The sequence below is a fragment of the Melospiza georgiana genome, chromosome 12 (genome assembly GCF_028018845.1).
Source record: "Melospiza georgiana isolate bMelGeo1 chromosome 12, bMelGeo1.pri, whole genome shotgun sequence".
Lineage (NCBI taxonomy): Eukaryota > Metazoa > Chordata > Aves > Passeriformes > Passerellidae > Melospiza > Melospiza georgiana.
The window spans coordinates 6092251-6106137 of NC_080441.1; the positions used below are offsets into that span (position 1 = coordinate 6092251).

Below are 13887 nucleotides of genomic sequence, written 5' to 3' on the forward strand. Positions count from 1 at the left end.
GTGTTCCACCTGCACCCCCCAAAACTGAGTCACCCCCGCTCCGCTGCCGCCTCCGCTCCGGATGTTTCCCGGGCAGGGCTCAGGGGTTCTTCTTAAGAAGGGAAGGAATTAACGTGATCAGACTGGCCTGCCAACACCTCACACTGCTTTTTCCCCATCTGACCTATGGGGCTTTGAAAACAAACTCCCGTGAGCATCACACAGCCCCAGGAGACTCCCACAGCCCCATGCCTGCTCCCTGTGCACCAGCTTTGCCCAGAAGGACTGAGGGGCTGCTTCAGGCACAAGGATTACCTTCCTGCGCATGTTAAGGCAGTTTGCATGTCCAAGATCTGACCAAAGAAAAACCACTGCCCAGCCAAACCTTTCCGCCAGTTTTCAGTGCATTTTCTCATGGTAATTTCAGGGAAATGACCGCACTCGGAACTTCCCTCTCGCTCCTTTCAGTCTCATGCAAACCACCCGAGGATTCAGATAGAAATGTACTTTCCTGCCTGCAGTTACTTTCCGTTCAGTCTCAGTCGCTCCTTGCTGCCATGGGAAAAATTTGGCGACACTCCGGGCACGAGGTGGCTAAAGGAGCCTTTTCCCAGCGCGTTCCCTGCACTTCCCACGTGCTCTGAAACTCACCAACACAGAAAAACCTTCTCTCTGACCCAGGCTCTTCCTTTCTGGCCTTCAAAGAAAATCCCCCAACCTGTGAGCGGATCCTGCTGTCCAGAGGGGGGAATCTGTATTTTGTTAGCTACAGGAAATGGGAAAACTTCCAGCCCTGGAATTAAAGCCCAGAAGGAAGGAGCTGGGCTGGGGGAGGGGTCTCTGTCACTGCAGCAGTCATCAGGGGGTCAGAGCTACACAATTTTACAGGCAGAGGGACACAAGAATGAGAACTGGTGATTCACCAGTCAAGCCTGAACCCAGGAGGGCAGGGAAGAGGAAGGAGCAGCACAGAATCCCCTCATCACATGTCCCACCAAACCCACAAATAATCACATTCGGTTCAGCTTTTCTACTTCCCAGCGCTCTGACCCACGCCCAGCCCCATGACTGCCTTTTCCACCATGTAAGAGCAGCAGTTTCTCAAGGAGTTCCAGAATGGGTCTCTGCTGCCACATCCAGCATCCCACTCCCTCCATGGGTCCCCTCTGATGCCACAGCCAGAGCATGGCCCCAGTGCCAACAGCAGCAGCCCCTGCACACCCACAGACCCCAGGGCCTGCCAGCCCCTCTCCCTTCCAACACATTCAGCAAAATCAGATCCCAGTCTCTGCTTCTGCCCCCAAACCAAGGGAACCACAGTCATGGGCTCAGGTCAGGTGAGGAACGGGGGCCTCGTGCTCAGGCCACAAACCCACCAAGCCAGGGCAGGAGATTTTTGTGTAAGGAGAGAAGAACAACTCAGCTGTGACAACACATCAACAACAGCTAAATTTAGCAGGTTATTTTCGGTGATCCAGATGCTGAGTAAATACAACCTTATTATTTCATGCAGGGGCAAAAGTTCAGCCGAGTCCCTCGTGCTGCTTTTCCCTGTTAGTTCAGCACATCCAGCCACAGGAGCCCACCCTGAAATGCTGCAATGTCACCACTGTGACACCACTGTCTGGCTGTGCTGGCAGGAGTCCTGTCAGTCCTGTCCCTGTCCTTGAGCAGCAAGAGGAGCCACTGCTCCATGACATGGGCAGAGCAGCTCCCAAACCCTTCTGGAGGGGCCTGCTGCTGCTGTTGGTAGGAATTTAGTCTGAGGATGCAGTTTTCAGGTGCATGGCCAGGCTGTGAGCCTTTCCTTTCTTCAAGCTTTTCCTTTCTGCTCAGTCCAGAACAATACATGGGAAGTGAATGCTGGGGAGAGGAAACAGAGGGTTAGGAAATCCATGGAAACCTGACCCAGCTGGGATTGTTCCAGTGGTTCAGTCTGGGGCTGTGCAGGGGCTCTGTGTCCCATGCAGCCAAGGGGGCTGCAGGGTGGGCTAGGGAGGGCTTTGATGTGGGAAGGGCAGCAGGAGGGAGAGCAGGGACACAGAAGTCCCCATGTGCTCCACAGCTGGAACATCACCTCCAAGAAGGCAGATGAAATCCAAGTTGTTTTCCACCATCACTGCAGGAGCTGCCATGGCATACCCCGGTGTTTTAATGACTTCATCCAGCCAGTGGTCAGGGAAGGGGCTGTGGCAGCACAACCACAGCTCCAAACAGGGGGCAGGGAGTGGGTCTGTCCATGCCTGGAAAGCAGCTCAGGGAGTTTGCCAGGTGTGTTGGGAGAGCAGCAGTGCTGAAGGGGAAAAGCCAGAGGCAAGCTCTGGGAATTGATGGACAAGACACTTCACCAAGAGCTGCTGGGATAAAGCAGAACCATCTCCACCCTGCCCCATGCCACTGTGTCAGGAGCTGAAGTCCTCGTGCCACCCATCCAAAGTGACTGAAAATCATCATAAGGGAAGGCAATGGTGTCCCCAAGCCCATGGCCTGAATGCTCCCTTTGTCCGAGCATCTTCTGGGGACAATGAGTGAAGAGGACAGCAGGACCTGCCCTGGCCCCTTCCCAGTGGAGGGCACAACCCCCCTGCAGGCTGGCTCATGGGAAAAGGAGAACTCCAGCCTGCCCCAGGCACCGTGCTGCTGCAGGTCACAGTGACACCAGAAGCTGCTATGGCTCCATCATCACATCAAGTCACAGGTGACAAAGCCCACAGTGAGAAACTCTGCAGTTGCTTAGGACACGAGGCTCCTGCTCCTCCTGCCCCCAGAGCCCATGGCCACCCAGCCATCCCTCCAGCAGCCAGAGCTGGGACAGGGACATGTGACAGGCAGGTGTCAGCAGGGGTCATGTGAGTGCCACTGAGCCTTCATCAGGAGAGATCTGGATTCTACAGGCAGTTTTAACCAAGGGGGAAAAAACCTAAAAACATTCTTTGCCCCAAAATCCCAGTCACAGTGTGATCCATAGGAGCCTTCCATGCCCCTTCCCTTCCACAGGGCTCTTTAACTCTTGACTTTTATGCTCTTAATCTCTCCCGTGCAAGGGCCAGAGACCACCCAAGATACCTCTGGGGCTCTCTCACAAAGCACCTTTTGTTTACCCAGAGCTCTCCTGTGCTCTAGGCTCTCACCAGCCAGGCTCAGAGCTCACTTCACCCTTACGTGCATGAAAACAAGAGGCCCTCAGTGCACCACCCTTTGGGCAGGGAACTGCCTGGAGATCCCCAGGCACATCCCATGGGCTCCCTGCATGGGATGGGAGAAGGGATGTTCCCTCTCCATGGTGCCAGGGCTCCAGCCAGCAGTGTGGGCAGCCCCACTGCACCCACCTCCAACACCAGAGCTGTCATCCACAGGGCATGTCCTGAGCCCTGTGCCCAAAGCAGCAGAGCCACCACTTCCAGGGCCACCAGAGGCATGGGACACCCTGTGTAGGATGGGACAGCTGTGACTCTGGGGGTGTCACTGCACAAAGACCCCCAAGGCACCAACAGTGGGATGAGGAAAGGCTCCTCTGCCCCCCTGCCACAGCCCCATCCCCATCCCTGCTTCCTGGTCCTGCTGGCACACACACCTTCCTCCCCCTCCTCCTCCTCCTCTTGCTCCCAGAGACCCCCTCCAGCCTCCCCAGCCCCCACAAACCCCTCATGGCAGGGCAGTCCCATCCCCAGCCCATGCCTGCACCTTGGCAGGGGTCTGATCAGGGCAGCAGCAGCCGTGCACAACCCCCAGGCTCAGCCTGAGCTGCACTGCCAGTCCCTCCTGCCCCACACTCATGCCTGAGACACCCCAGGCACACAAAGCTGGGGTCTCCGAGCCAGGGCTGCCCTTCCTGCCCATGGCACTGCAGTGCCAAGGCTCTGGAGCTCTCCATGGCATTATCTGCTGAGCACAAAGCTGCTCACCACAAAGACAAGAGGACTTGAAAAGGAACCAAGGTTCCTTTGCAAATATATTCTCTTGAAAATAATATTTTGGGGGGAAAATCACACTGCTGGCAGAAGAACCCACAAAAGGGACATTCCTCTTCCCATGATCCCTGCTCACCTGCCCTTGTTTAACAGCAAGGGCACTCCTGCCCCAAAGATTATTGCTGCAGCTTACCTGCATCTTTTTTATCTTCTAACAAGGTGAATTTCTGTGAAAAGAAAGAAAGAAAGAAAACAAACAAAAATAATTTTTAAAAATCATTTTAATTCTCACATTTGTGAAATGCTGCCCCTCACATCTGGGCTTGGCCCCTGCTCCAGCCTCCCCTGTGCCCAGAAGTGACCTGAGACCAGCAGTGCTGACCCAGAGCTGGAACAAGCAATGATGCTTGGGGCCTGACAAAGGCTTCTCCCAAGGGCATCACCCCACTGGTTGTAAAACACCACTGCCACTCCCAAGGCCCTGAGCACTGGGCAAAGACGCTGTGCCCAGCTGGCACCCACCAGCGCAGCTCCCGAGGGAAGCACAAGAAACGGGATTCAGAGCAGCAGGGCAGCACTGGGGACACAGCAGCATTTTGCAGAGGTGGAGGAGTGACAGAAGGTCCCCATTCGTGGTCCCAAGGTGACCCAGAGCCCGGGAGGGTCCCCTGTCCCTGTCTGGGTGCAGACTGAGCCCCTCCAGTGCTGCTGCCCCGCGGGATCACTGCAGGAATGCGCTGCGGGATGAGCCCGGCTTTCCCACGGACCCAGGACCCCTCTTCCTGCCGGGGCAGCAGGGCTGAGCTGGCCCAGGGAAGGCAGGCTTAACCATGTCCCTGCTGCTGTGCTTCCCCAGCCCTGCCTGCCCCAAGGGGTGCCATCACCAGGGCTGGACCTCACAGCGTGCCCCTGTCCACAGGGGAGGTCACCCAGCTCCTCTGGATCCTTTGGCATTGCCCAATCTGTTCCCACACCTTCTTTTTCCCATGAAACCTTCCAGCAGCCACAGATCCACCTCTTTTAGCCTGGAAAGCTTTAATCCCACAGACAGAGCCCAGCACGTTTCTCCCTGTTCAAGGAATTCCTCAGCAAGGAAGGTGAGAATTCCTCGCCTGCTGGTGGTGAGCAGCTGAGCAGCGCTGGCATGGGGAGGAGAGGGCTCCAGGCTGAGGCAGAAGGCTCAGCCCTACAGGAGCCCACTGAAAGCAGCAAGGAGGGTGGTGCCTTGGCCAGCTGGGCCACCAGAACCCTACATTGGGCCAAAGACACAGGCTGAAGGCAGGGGGCTGCTGGGTGCTTCCAAGGAGGCTGAAACCCCTGGGTACCAGAATCTGTGCAGGCCAGGCTGGAGCCATCCCAAGCTGCAGCCGTGCCAGTGGCCATGCAGGACCCAGTGTCACTGTCCCTGCCATCACCAGTACGATGGCAATGCCAACAGGCAGCACACAGGGACAAACAGGGTTAATGAGGACAGCTAAACTCTCCAGAGACAGCGGGGACGAGACAGCAGGGACAAGACAGCCACTAATATTACCAATGAATTTCACAAATGTCATTTTTAGACTCAACTATTTTAAGCATTGCACACTGAAAGCCCGGGGGGACAGCGTGCATTCCACATCCATTTCACCACAGCAGACCCACTCACCCAGCACAGCCCGGTGTACAGCACTGTCTGAAAAGGGATTTTAACACTTTTCCCATATGAAACTCCCAAAATTCACACTAACTATAACTCCACAATCTCCCCAGCTCACCTCCCACCACACTGCATAGGCTGGGACACAATAAACCAACAGTGATCAGGAGGAGGCAGGGAGAGTTGTTTGTTATTAATGTGACAGATGAAGAATTAAACCCTAAAGAAAAACCTCAGATGTCACGCCATAAGAACTGCTGCTGCAGGAAATGAAAAGCTGGGAGCCCTTGGCCTTGCTGCTCCTTTGTCATCCTGCTCAGAGCTGCCCTGACCCTCCACGTTGGCCACGGTCCCACAGCCACGCCACGGGTGACCTGAGCCTCTGGGCTGGGAAGGATGTCCCAGCCTGCCCACACCATACTGGCAGGCTCCTGGCATGGGCTGACCACCTTGGGGGGCTGAGGGTGGGCACACACACACAAAAACACAGACAGACAGACACAGAGACAGACAGACACACACAGCCCCCTGCCCGCCCAGGGCTGCCGGGGCACGGTGACCCAGGACAGGGCAGTGGGCAAGCTCAGGGCACAGGGACCAGCGCACTTACACACGGCCCAGCCAAAATTAAACCCTCTCACATGCACGGCACCCCCGGAGCAGCCGCCGACACCGCCGGGGACGCGTCCCCAGCGCCCCTTGCCGAGGCTTCGCAAAGCGGAGCGTGTCAGCGACGGACACAGCCCTCCCCTACCTTGGCTCTTTTGAAGCAAGCCCAGAAGAAGTCCAGCAATGGCATGATGTGCCGGGGGGCCCGGCAGACCCCCCTAGAGCGCGGGGAGAGCCCCCCGCGGCACCCCCATGGCAGCGCGGCGGCGGCGGAGCCTGCGGAGCCCGGTGCGGGCGGCGCGGAGGGAGGAGCGGCCGGCGGCGGAGGCGGGCCAGCATTCAAACCCTGCACCGTTATTCAGTTGGTTGGGAACGGGCTTGGACGCGATTGAAATTCCCTGAAGATTGCGAGTTTTAAACAGCTCCAGGCTTTCCTTCCTGCCTGGAACGCACCCGAGCTGCTCCCATTCGCAGGCAGTGGGAAGGGGCGAGGGGTGACCGGCACGCGAGAGCGGGAGAAGGGGGGTTTGGGCTGTCAAAGGCACATGTAGGACATTAGAAACCCAAACCCTGGACGGTTCAGATTGTCACTCGGGTCCTGCCCGAGCTGGCTGGCAGCTCCTGGCGCTCTCCTCTGCCGGCACAAGGTGTACCCAGCCGTGGTGCCATCCCTGGATGCTCAGGTGCTGCTGAGCCACGGGCACAGCAGAGCAGCGTCACCCAGGGCCAGCCTGCTGGGGGCAAACAACACGGGGGAACCCCCCCAGCCAAGATATATATCTGAGCCCTTCACTCCAGCTATTCACAGCTCCTTATCTGCCTTCTGCAAACATCATTTGTTCACAAGCGCCACAATAAAAGGTCAAGTCACAAACATTTGTGTCAGCCCCTAACTCGCAGCCCCTTGGGCCAGGATTCTTCCTGCAGGCACACAGGAACACCCCACAAACTGCTGATTTGTGTCAGCAGTTCGGAGGGAGCAAGAACGAGCAGATCCACAGTGATGTATGGGCTCGGCCCTGCTCCCAAGGACCCTTGGTGGCTGTCACCCACCCTGGACTGGCATCAGGCTCTCCAGTGGCATCGCTCCTGCCCACTGCCCATCTCGGGCTGGTGTCAGCTCCACTCTGACAGGACCTGCAGGAGGAACACGAGCCAGAGCACAACGATTCTGCTCAGGATGTGACACGTCTGTACCCAACCCCCAGCAGCTGGTGCCTGTGGCAGCTGTGTCCAGTGCCACGTGTCAGGGCAGGCCAGGACCGGGTGTGGGGCCCCAAAGCCTGAGGATAAGGGAGACAAGGCAAGCACAAACAGCAGGAAGGCCACGGCATAACCATGTCAGGTGTACCTGCCTGGGGAGGATGGAATGAGGCACTGCCAGGATCCAGCAGACCTGAGCAGCACCAGGGCCCTGGAGTGGCAGCAGTGCCCTGGTGGCACTGGCACAGCCCTGCCATGGCCCCAGCAGCCGTGGAGCTCACAGGAGCAGCAACAGTCCCGGCGCCGGCTCCAGCTGCCTCCTTCCATCTCTCCCTCACTCATTCCTCAGCGGGCTCTGGCACCGCTCCCAGCCTTGGCACCAGCTGCAGCTCCTCGCCCTGTCCCCTGCATTGCTGGTGTAACTGGGCCACTAATGTCCCCAGCAGGGCTGGGGACACCAAGGCAGCACAAGCTTTGTACACCAATCTCTTTTCTCCTCCCTCAAAATCCCAGGGCTGGGCAGAGAGTATCCCCTCTGTGGCACGTGTCCCACCAGGGTCACCTCTCCTAGCAGGGATTTTCCCTACAGGATGTAAAGCCCAACGCTGCTGCCCACCCTAACTCACCCACCACTGCCTCAAGAGCTGCAGTTTTACCCCAAGGACTTGCAAATACTCCCCTGCAGGGATGAAGGCAGCTGGGGCACTGCTCACTGCCAGCCATCCCCATTCAGCTCACTGGGCACTGCTGTCCTGGGGCTGAGGCTGCCAGGGCACCACCACCGTGGCCAGGACACGGAGGGGCACTGCCAGCACAGGGTCCTGTGAAAGGCTCTGGCACCATCATTCCAGGGAGTCCAAGGAGACTCTTCAATGATTCCACAGGCTCTGGGACATCTGGGCCTGGGTGAGGCTGAGAAGGCAGCTGTCAAGGAGGGACTGTCCCTTCAGAGAGGCAGGCACTGCCAGGCTTGGTGGCACTGGGCTCCTGTTCCCATCAGGGGCTCACCCTTCAGCACCCTGCGTTGTTCTGGAGCAGGACAGGTCCTGCTGCTTCAGCCACAACCCTGCCAGGACCCAGAGAATTGCCCCTGCTGGCTCCAGCAGCATCGGGTCCTTCTCCCACTTCCTCCAGAAGCTAAAAAAGCCGAGCTAGCACAAATAGAAGCAGGCTGTCTCCTTCCCAGGCCTGGGAGACAAACCACAGCGGTTTCTGCATACTTGTGTAGCTTCTTCCTACCCGGTCATCCCAAAAGCATTCCAGTAATGCTACATCTTGGATCCTTCCTCAGCGTGCCAGGACACTGTCCTCGGCAGGAATAGCTCCTGGGGACTGGATCCATGGGGAGGTGGCAGGAGCTGTGCACACCAAATGGGTATTTCTGCTGAGTGGGCAGGGGACTGACCCTACTGCTGCATTTGGCTCGTCCCAAAATTCCTAATGTACCCACTCTGCAGACGAGCTTACAGGACAAGCAAATGCAATATCCATTCATTCTATAAATAAATATGTGTGTGTGCGTGTGTGTGTGTCACTATCCTCCTCAGACCCACATGAGCACCCATTTTAAACCTGAGTTAATTTTAAGAAGCTGATTCTATGGAGAATGTTACCCTGTAGACATTCACTAAGAGCTGCCCATAGTGCCCAGGACACCAGGATGTCACCAACCAGCCCCAGCACGGCCACACACATCCCTCCTTCTCCGAAAGTCACAGGACAGGGCCGGAATTTCGGAGGGCAGGTACAGCCTCTTCCCACAGCAGATCATTCCCTGGAAGGAGGATCCCGTGCCCAGGGCTATTTCTGAGTGCCGCTGAGCTGTTGCTGTGGCGGCTGTCACCCGGATCAGCGCCAGCCCGGGCCGGGTCCCCGCAGCCGCAGAGGCCGCGCTGGCACCGCGGGCTGTGAGCGGGGCCTCCCCTGGGCCGGCCCAGCCCCGAGCCCGCGGCACACGAGGATTGTCGGGGATTTTCCACTTTCCGCCGGGCACAGGCATTTCCCGAGGCTGGGAAGGGCGCAGCTCCCGCCGAGCTGGCGTTTCCCCATCAGCACAGCGGGAACAGGGACCCTTTTCTTCTCCCGAGGCCGGACACGGGGCGGGCGCTGGCGGTGCTGGGGCTGTGACACCATGAGGGCGGTGAGACAGGGACGGGGGAGGGAGAACACGGGGAAACTGCCGCAGTGGGGAGGCACAGAGGGCAAGGACAGGGCTGAACCCCTCTGTGTGCCCCCGAGCAAGGGCTGTGCCCAGAAAGTACCAGCACACAGAACTCCATGGCACCCCACAGCTCCCCAGGGCCGGGGCTGCACTGTGGGGCCAGCCCTGCTCAGAGCTCCGTGCCCAGCTCCAGCACAAAGGGACAAATGTCTCTGATGCCACCAAAGAGGCACCACCACGAGCAGAGCACAAGAAGGCAACTGAGAGATGGCCAAGGGCAGCAGAAGACAATGCCGAGGTCCCACAGGCCACCTGTGAGCCCCCTGCCCACTTGCCATCACTGTTTCTCCATTAAAAAGCTCCTCATTTAAAATAATCCCCATGTGCTCCGGTCTCCAGTGGCTCAGGGGTGGGATGTGCCAGGCACGGACACCCTGGGAGGGCTCAGGACACACGAGGATTGCCACACAAATCACAGGCTGCATCACCGGAGCTCCAGCCCTGAGGGAAAGCTTCTCTCTGGGATGGGCAATTAGGCAATTACTTAATCCCCACGTGCAGCTCCTGTGGCAGAAGGAAGCGCTCGGGTGAGCAGGGCAGTACCCTGGAGAGCCTCCCGGGCCAAAGGCATCGATCCCCTGTCCCACAGGGATGGAGCAGCCAGCCAGGCCCATGGCATCCCCTCAGAATGCCCCTTCCAAGGGCTGGGGCAGCACAGGGGGATGTCCCCTCTCCCAGCACTGGTGTCCTGCTGAAGCATCACCTTCCAAAGCCAGTGACACTTTTGTTTAGTCCAGATGTGCACTGGACTCCCAGGAAGCCTCCTGCACTCCCTGTCCCCTGAGGGGTCCTGGCACAGACAGCTCTGTACATTTCCCCACACAGGATGCTCCAGTTTGCAAACACCAGTGAGAGAATTCACAAACACCGACTGATTTAGCACACACACAAAACCAAACAAACTTTGCAGCTGACTAATCCTCACAGACTGGCAGAACCTCCCAGTTTCACTGAAAAAAAAGAAAACAGTCCATGATAGTTCTGGGGAATTTCTGCTGCACCAGCTGGGGGGTGTTCCTGCCCCAGTTCCCAGAGCCAGAAAGATTGGGGAGCTCAGCAGGGGCCTGGGACTGCGCTCAGCATGGGGCTATTTAAATGCACTTAAAAGAGCATAACTGAAATGGTGACATTTCTGAGATACTGTAGACAAGATACACAAATTACTAATAAACACAAGTGATATAGAAGGAAACAGATTTTTTTGAGAGCCATATTCCCATTCAATTTTAACTCCATTTGTATTCAAGCACCCAAGAGTTACTGTCTGGGGGTGTTTACAGAGACTCCCATGCAGGACAGAATTCCAACAAAAACCTGCTGCTACTGCTCTCTAGTTCCCTTCAAGATGCCTTTGTGAAAGCAAGAAATATAAATCAGGCTGCATTTTGAAGTACAAAAGGGCACATAAGTAGAATGCTCACCAGGCAGTTTTTCCTACCCCTGGGAATAGCACTGAGCTGCTGGAGCCTGGCTGGGACATTAATCCTGGGACATTAATCCTCTGCCTTCAAGGCAGGCACCAGAGCAGCCCAAGGAATTGCAGCAGCTCTTATTATTAGCTGGAGCAGGGAGGCTCCCGTGGTGGCACGGGGAGGGCTGGCAGCACATGTGTGCACTCACACTCACACTCACACTCACCCTCAGCCCTGGTACCTGCCACTCACAGCACACTCAGCAGCTAAAAAACAACCACAGGTGACAGGGACACCCCTCCTCTGGCTGGCACCATGAAATGCCATTTAATAAACTGCATCTGAGCTCCTTGGGTATTTTTGCACATAGCTCTGGTGACAGCTGCTGTCTGGGGAGGATCCCAGCCCTAATTCTGGCCAAGGGTTGGGATTAACTCCCAGGACAGAGGAATCTTGTCAGGTGCAGTGCTGGCTCCTCAAGGGCAGGTGTCTGCAAGCTGAATCTGTGGCATGAATTCACACCAGCCTCCCTTCACTTGTGCAGGGTTGGGCCATTCGTGTTCCAATTTTCCCACACCCAAATCCAGAGGTAAACCCTGTCCAGTGCAGCTTCTTGGGCAGAGCTGGGGACATGGCATCAGGACTGGGACACAGGATGGGGGATCGCACAGCTCCTGGGTGCCAACAATCAAAATCAAATCCCCTGATCTCCAAGCATGCAGCCCAGAGCAGATGGGAGGTGACAGACCCAGGGGTTTTTGCAATCCCACCAGTGCCCAGTTTGTCACACTGCAGCACTCTGGGGTGTCCAGAGGATTGCCACCATGACCCACTGCCTGAATCCATCACAGTGCAGAGCCCAGGTGCCCTCAGAGCCTGGGGTTGCTGTCAAACCCCACCAGAGCCAGGCTGATCCTGTGGGCACCCTGAGAGCAGAGCTGAGGGGGCGCAGGGCACGGGCAGGCAGTGGGGACTGGCAGGGACACGGTGCTCCTCCCTGAAAGGAACATCAGAGCAGGATTTACAGCAAACAGCATCAGGCACCTCTTCCTTGACACTGTCCAGTCAAAACCACTGCCCAAAGATGAGCTTTCCTTCAGGCGTGGACAAGGAGAGACATTCCATGCTCAGGGACACCAAGTGCCCATCCCGTGCCCCTGGGCACCACACCCCAGGATATTTCCAGGCTGGACAGGAGCCATGTGCCACTGCCAGCCTTCTTTGGGGACGCCAGGAAAGGCTCTGAGGCAGCTTCAGAAAACCCTTTATGCCAACCCTCACACACACAAAGCCCCATTATGTGACAGCGAATTCCTTTCGCCCCCTGTGGCCGCGGGGGCTGCCAGGCTGGTCCTGGAGAGGGATCCTGTCCCAGCCTCTGCCACAGGGCTGAGCTGCTGCCACCCCAAATGGAACCAAGAGGTAGAAGAGGTTTTTTGGGGACAGATCCTGGCTGCAGACAGGGTGCAGAGCAGGCTGTCCCCATACCCTGTGCTCAGGCTTCTGTTCCTGCTGCTGGGAAGAATTCCAAAGCCCTGAGAAAGAAGAGGCAGCAGCCCCAGCCCAGACCTCAGCCCCGTGGGTTTTGCTAAGGGAGGGCTGAGTTATGGGGAGAGGAAGGATTTAAATCAGTGCCCAGGATAAATAATTGCATGTTCTGTTTATGATCCTGAGACAGTGACACAAAACACTGAAAAAGACTTGAAAAGAACCAGAAAACAATCCTGGTGAATTCCAGCAGTTCTTGCTTAGCTCTGAAATTCACCCTTTGCCTTTCTCTCGTAGATATCAATGAGCTTATCAGGCTCCTGCCTTGCAGCAGCTGTGGGAAGCACAAGAACAGAGATAGGGATGGGGAAGGAGAACAGCCATGGGGACAAGGCTGCTCCAATGGCTCCACTGGCCCCACAGCTGCTCTGCTCCAGGGCTCTGGAGCCTGGAGCTCTCTGCAGCCCAAATAACCAGGACCAGATGACTTGAGGGGCAGTATGCTCACATGAATATGCACAGGCACTCAGAGGGGTGCAGAGGTGTCACTGGGAGCTGACAGACAAACAGGCTGCCCAAGGAGCACAGACACTGCAGTGAGGGAGCCCAGCCAGGAGCCTCTGGGCCCACAGGCACAGGAGGAGCTGAGAGAAAAGCCCACAGTGCCCAGACGAAACATAGAGGAAAACAGCCAGTGCCAGTTCCCCTGGCCAGGGAGGATTCTTCTCCCTGCAGGGCCTTGGGGGAACACATCTTGGGGCTTGGAGCACAAGGCATATGAAGAACGACCGAGGGAGCTGGGGTTGTTTAGCCTGGAGAAAAGGAGACTCAGGGGTGACCTTATCACTCTCTACAACTTCCTGAAGGGTGGCTGTGGTAAGCTGGGGGTCGGCCTCTTTCTCCGGGCGACAACAGACAGAACAAGAGGACACAGTCTCAAGCTGCGTCAAGGGAGATGTAAGTTATAATTAAGAAGGAAGTATTTTACAGAAAGAGTGGTCAGATACTGGAATCATCTACCCAGTGAGGTGGTGGAGTCATCATCCCTCGAAGAATTCAAAAAAAGACTGGATGTGGCACTTGCTGCCATGATCTAGTTGAATTGTTAGAACATGGGTTGGACTTGATGATCTTACAGGTCTCTTCCAGCCTTGAATTTCTGTGATTCTGAAAAATTTCTGTGATCTGCCATGAACCCCTGGCACACTCCCTGCTCTGCTGGGGATGAACACAAATCCAGCTCCTATTTGGGCAGAAACCCCTCAGGGTAGTAAGACCAACTGTTAAAGGATACTAAGGCAACTTAACACACTGGATTTAAACTGCACATCGCCAGCTTAAAGCAGGAGTTTAGAGGAAAAGAGAAGACAAAGCATCCATGTCTGCCAGAGCATCCCAACCTCAGGAGCAGCTGGGCACCTCTAG

General features: G+C 56.6%; 1 protein-coding gene across 1 annotated transcript in view; it reads right to left on the minus strand.

The window, feature by feature from the left end:
• STARD8 (StAR related lipid transfer domain containing 8) overlaps positions 1-6401 on the minus strand; it is a 42493-nt gene extending 36092 nt beyond the window's left edge. The window contains exons 1-2 of the mRNA XM_058032999.1: positions 6284-6401; positions 4084-4117 (exon numbers count right to left, since the gene is read on the minus strand). Of these exons, the coding sequence (XP_057888982.1) occupies positions 4084-4117; positions 6284-6328 (79 nt within the window). The 5' untranslated portion in view covers positions 6329-6401. The remainder of the gene's footprint in view (positions 1-4083; positions 4118-6283) is intronic.
• Between the last annotated feature and the right edge of the window lie 7486 nt (positions 6402-13887).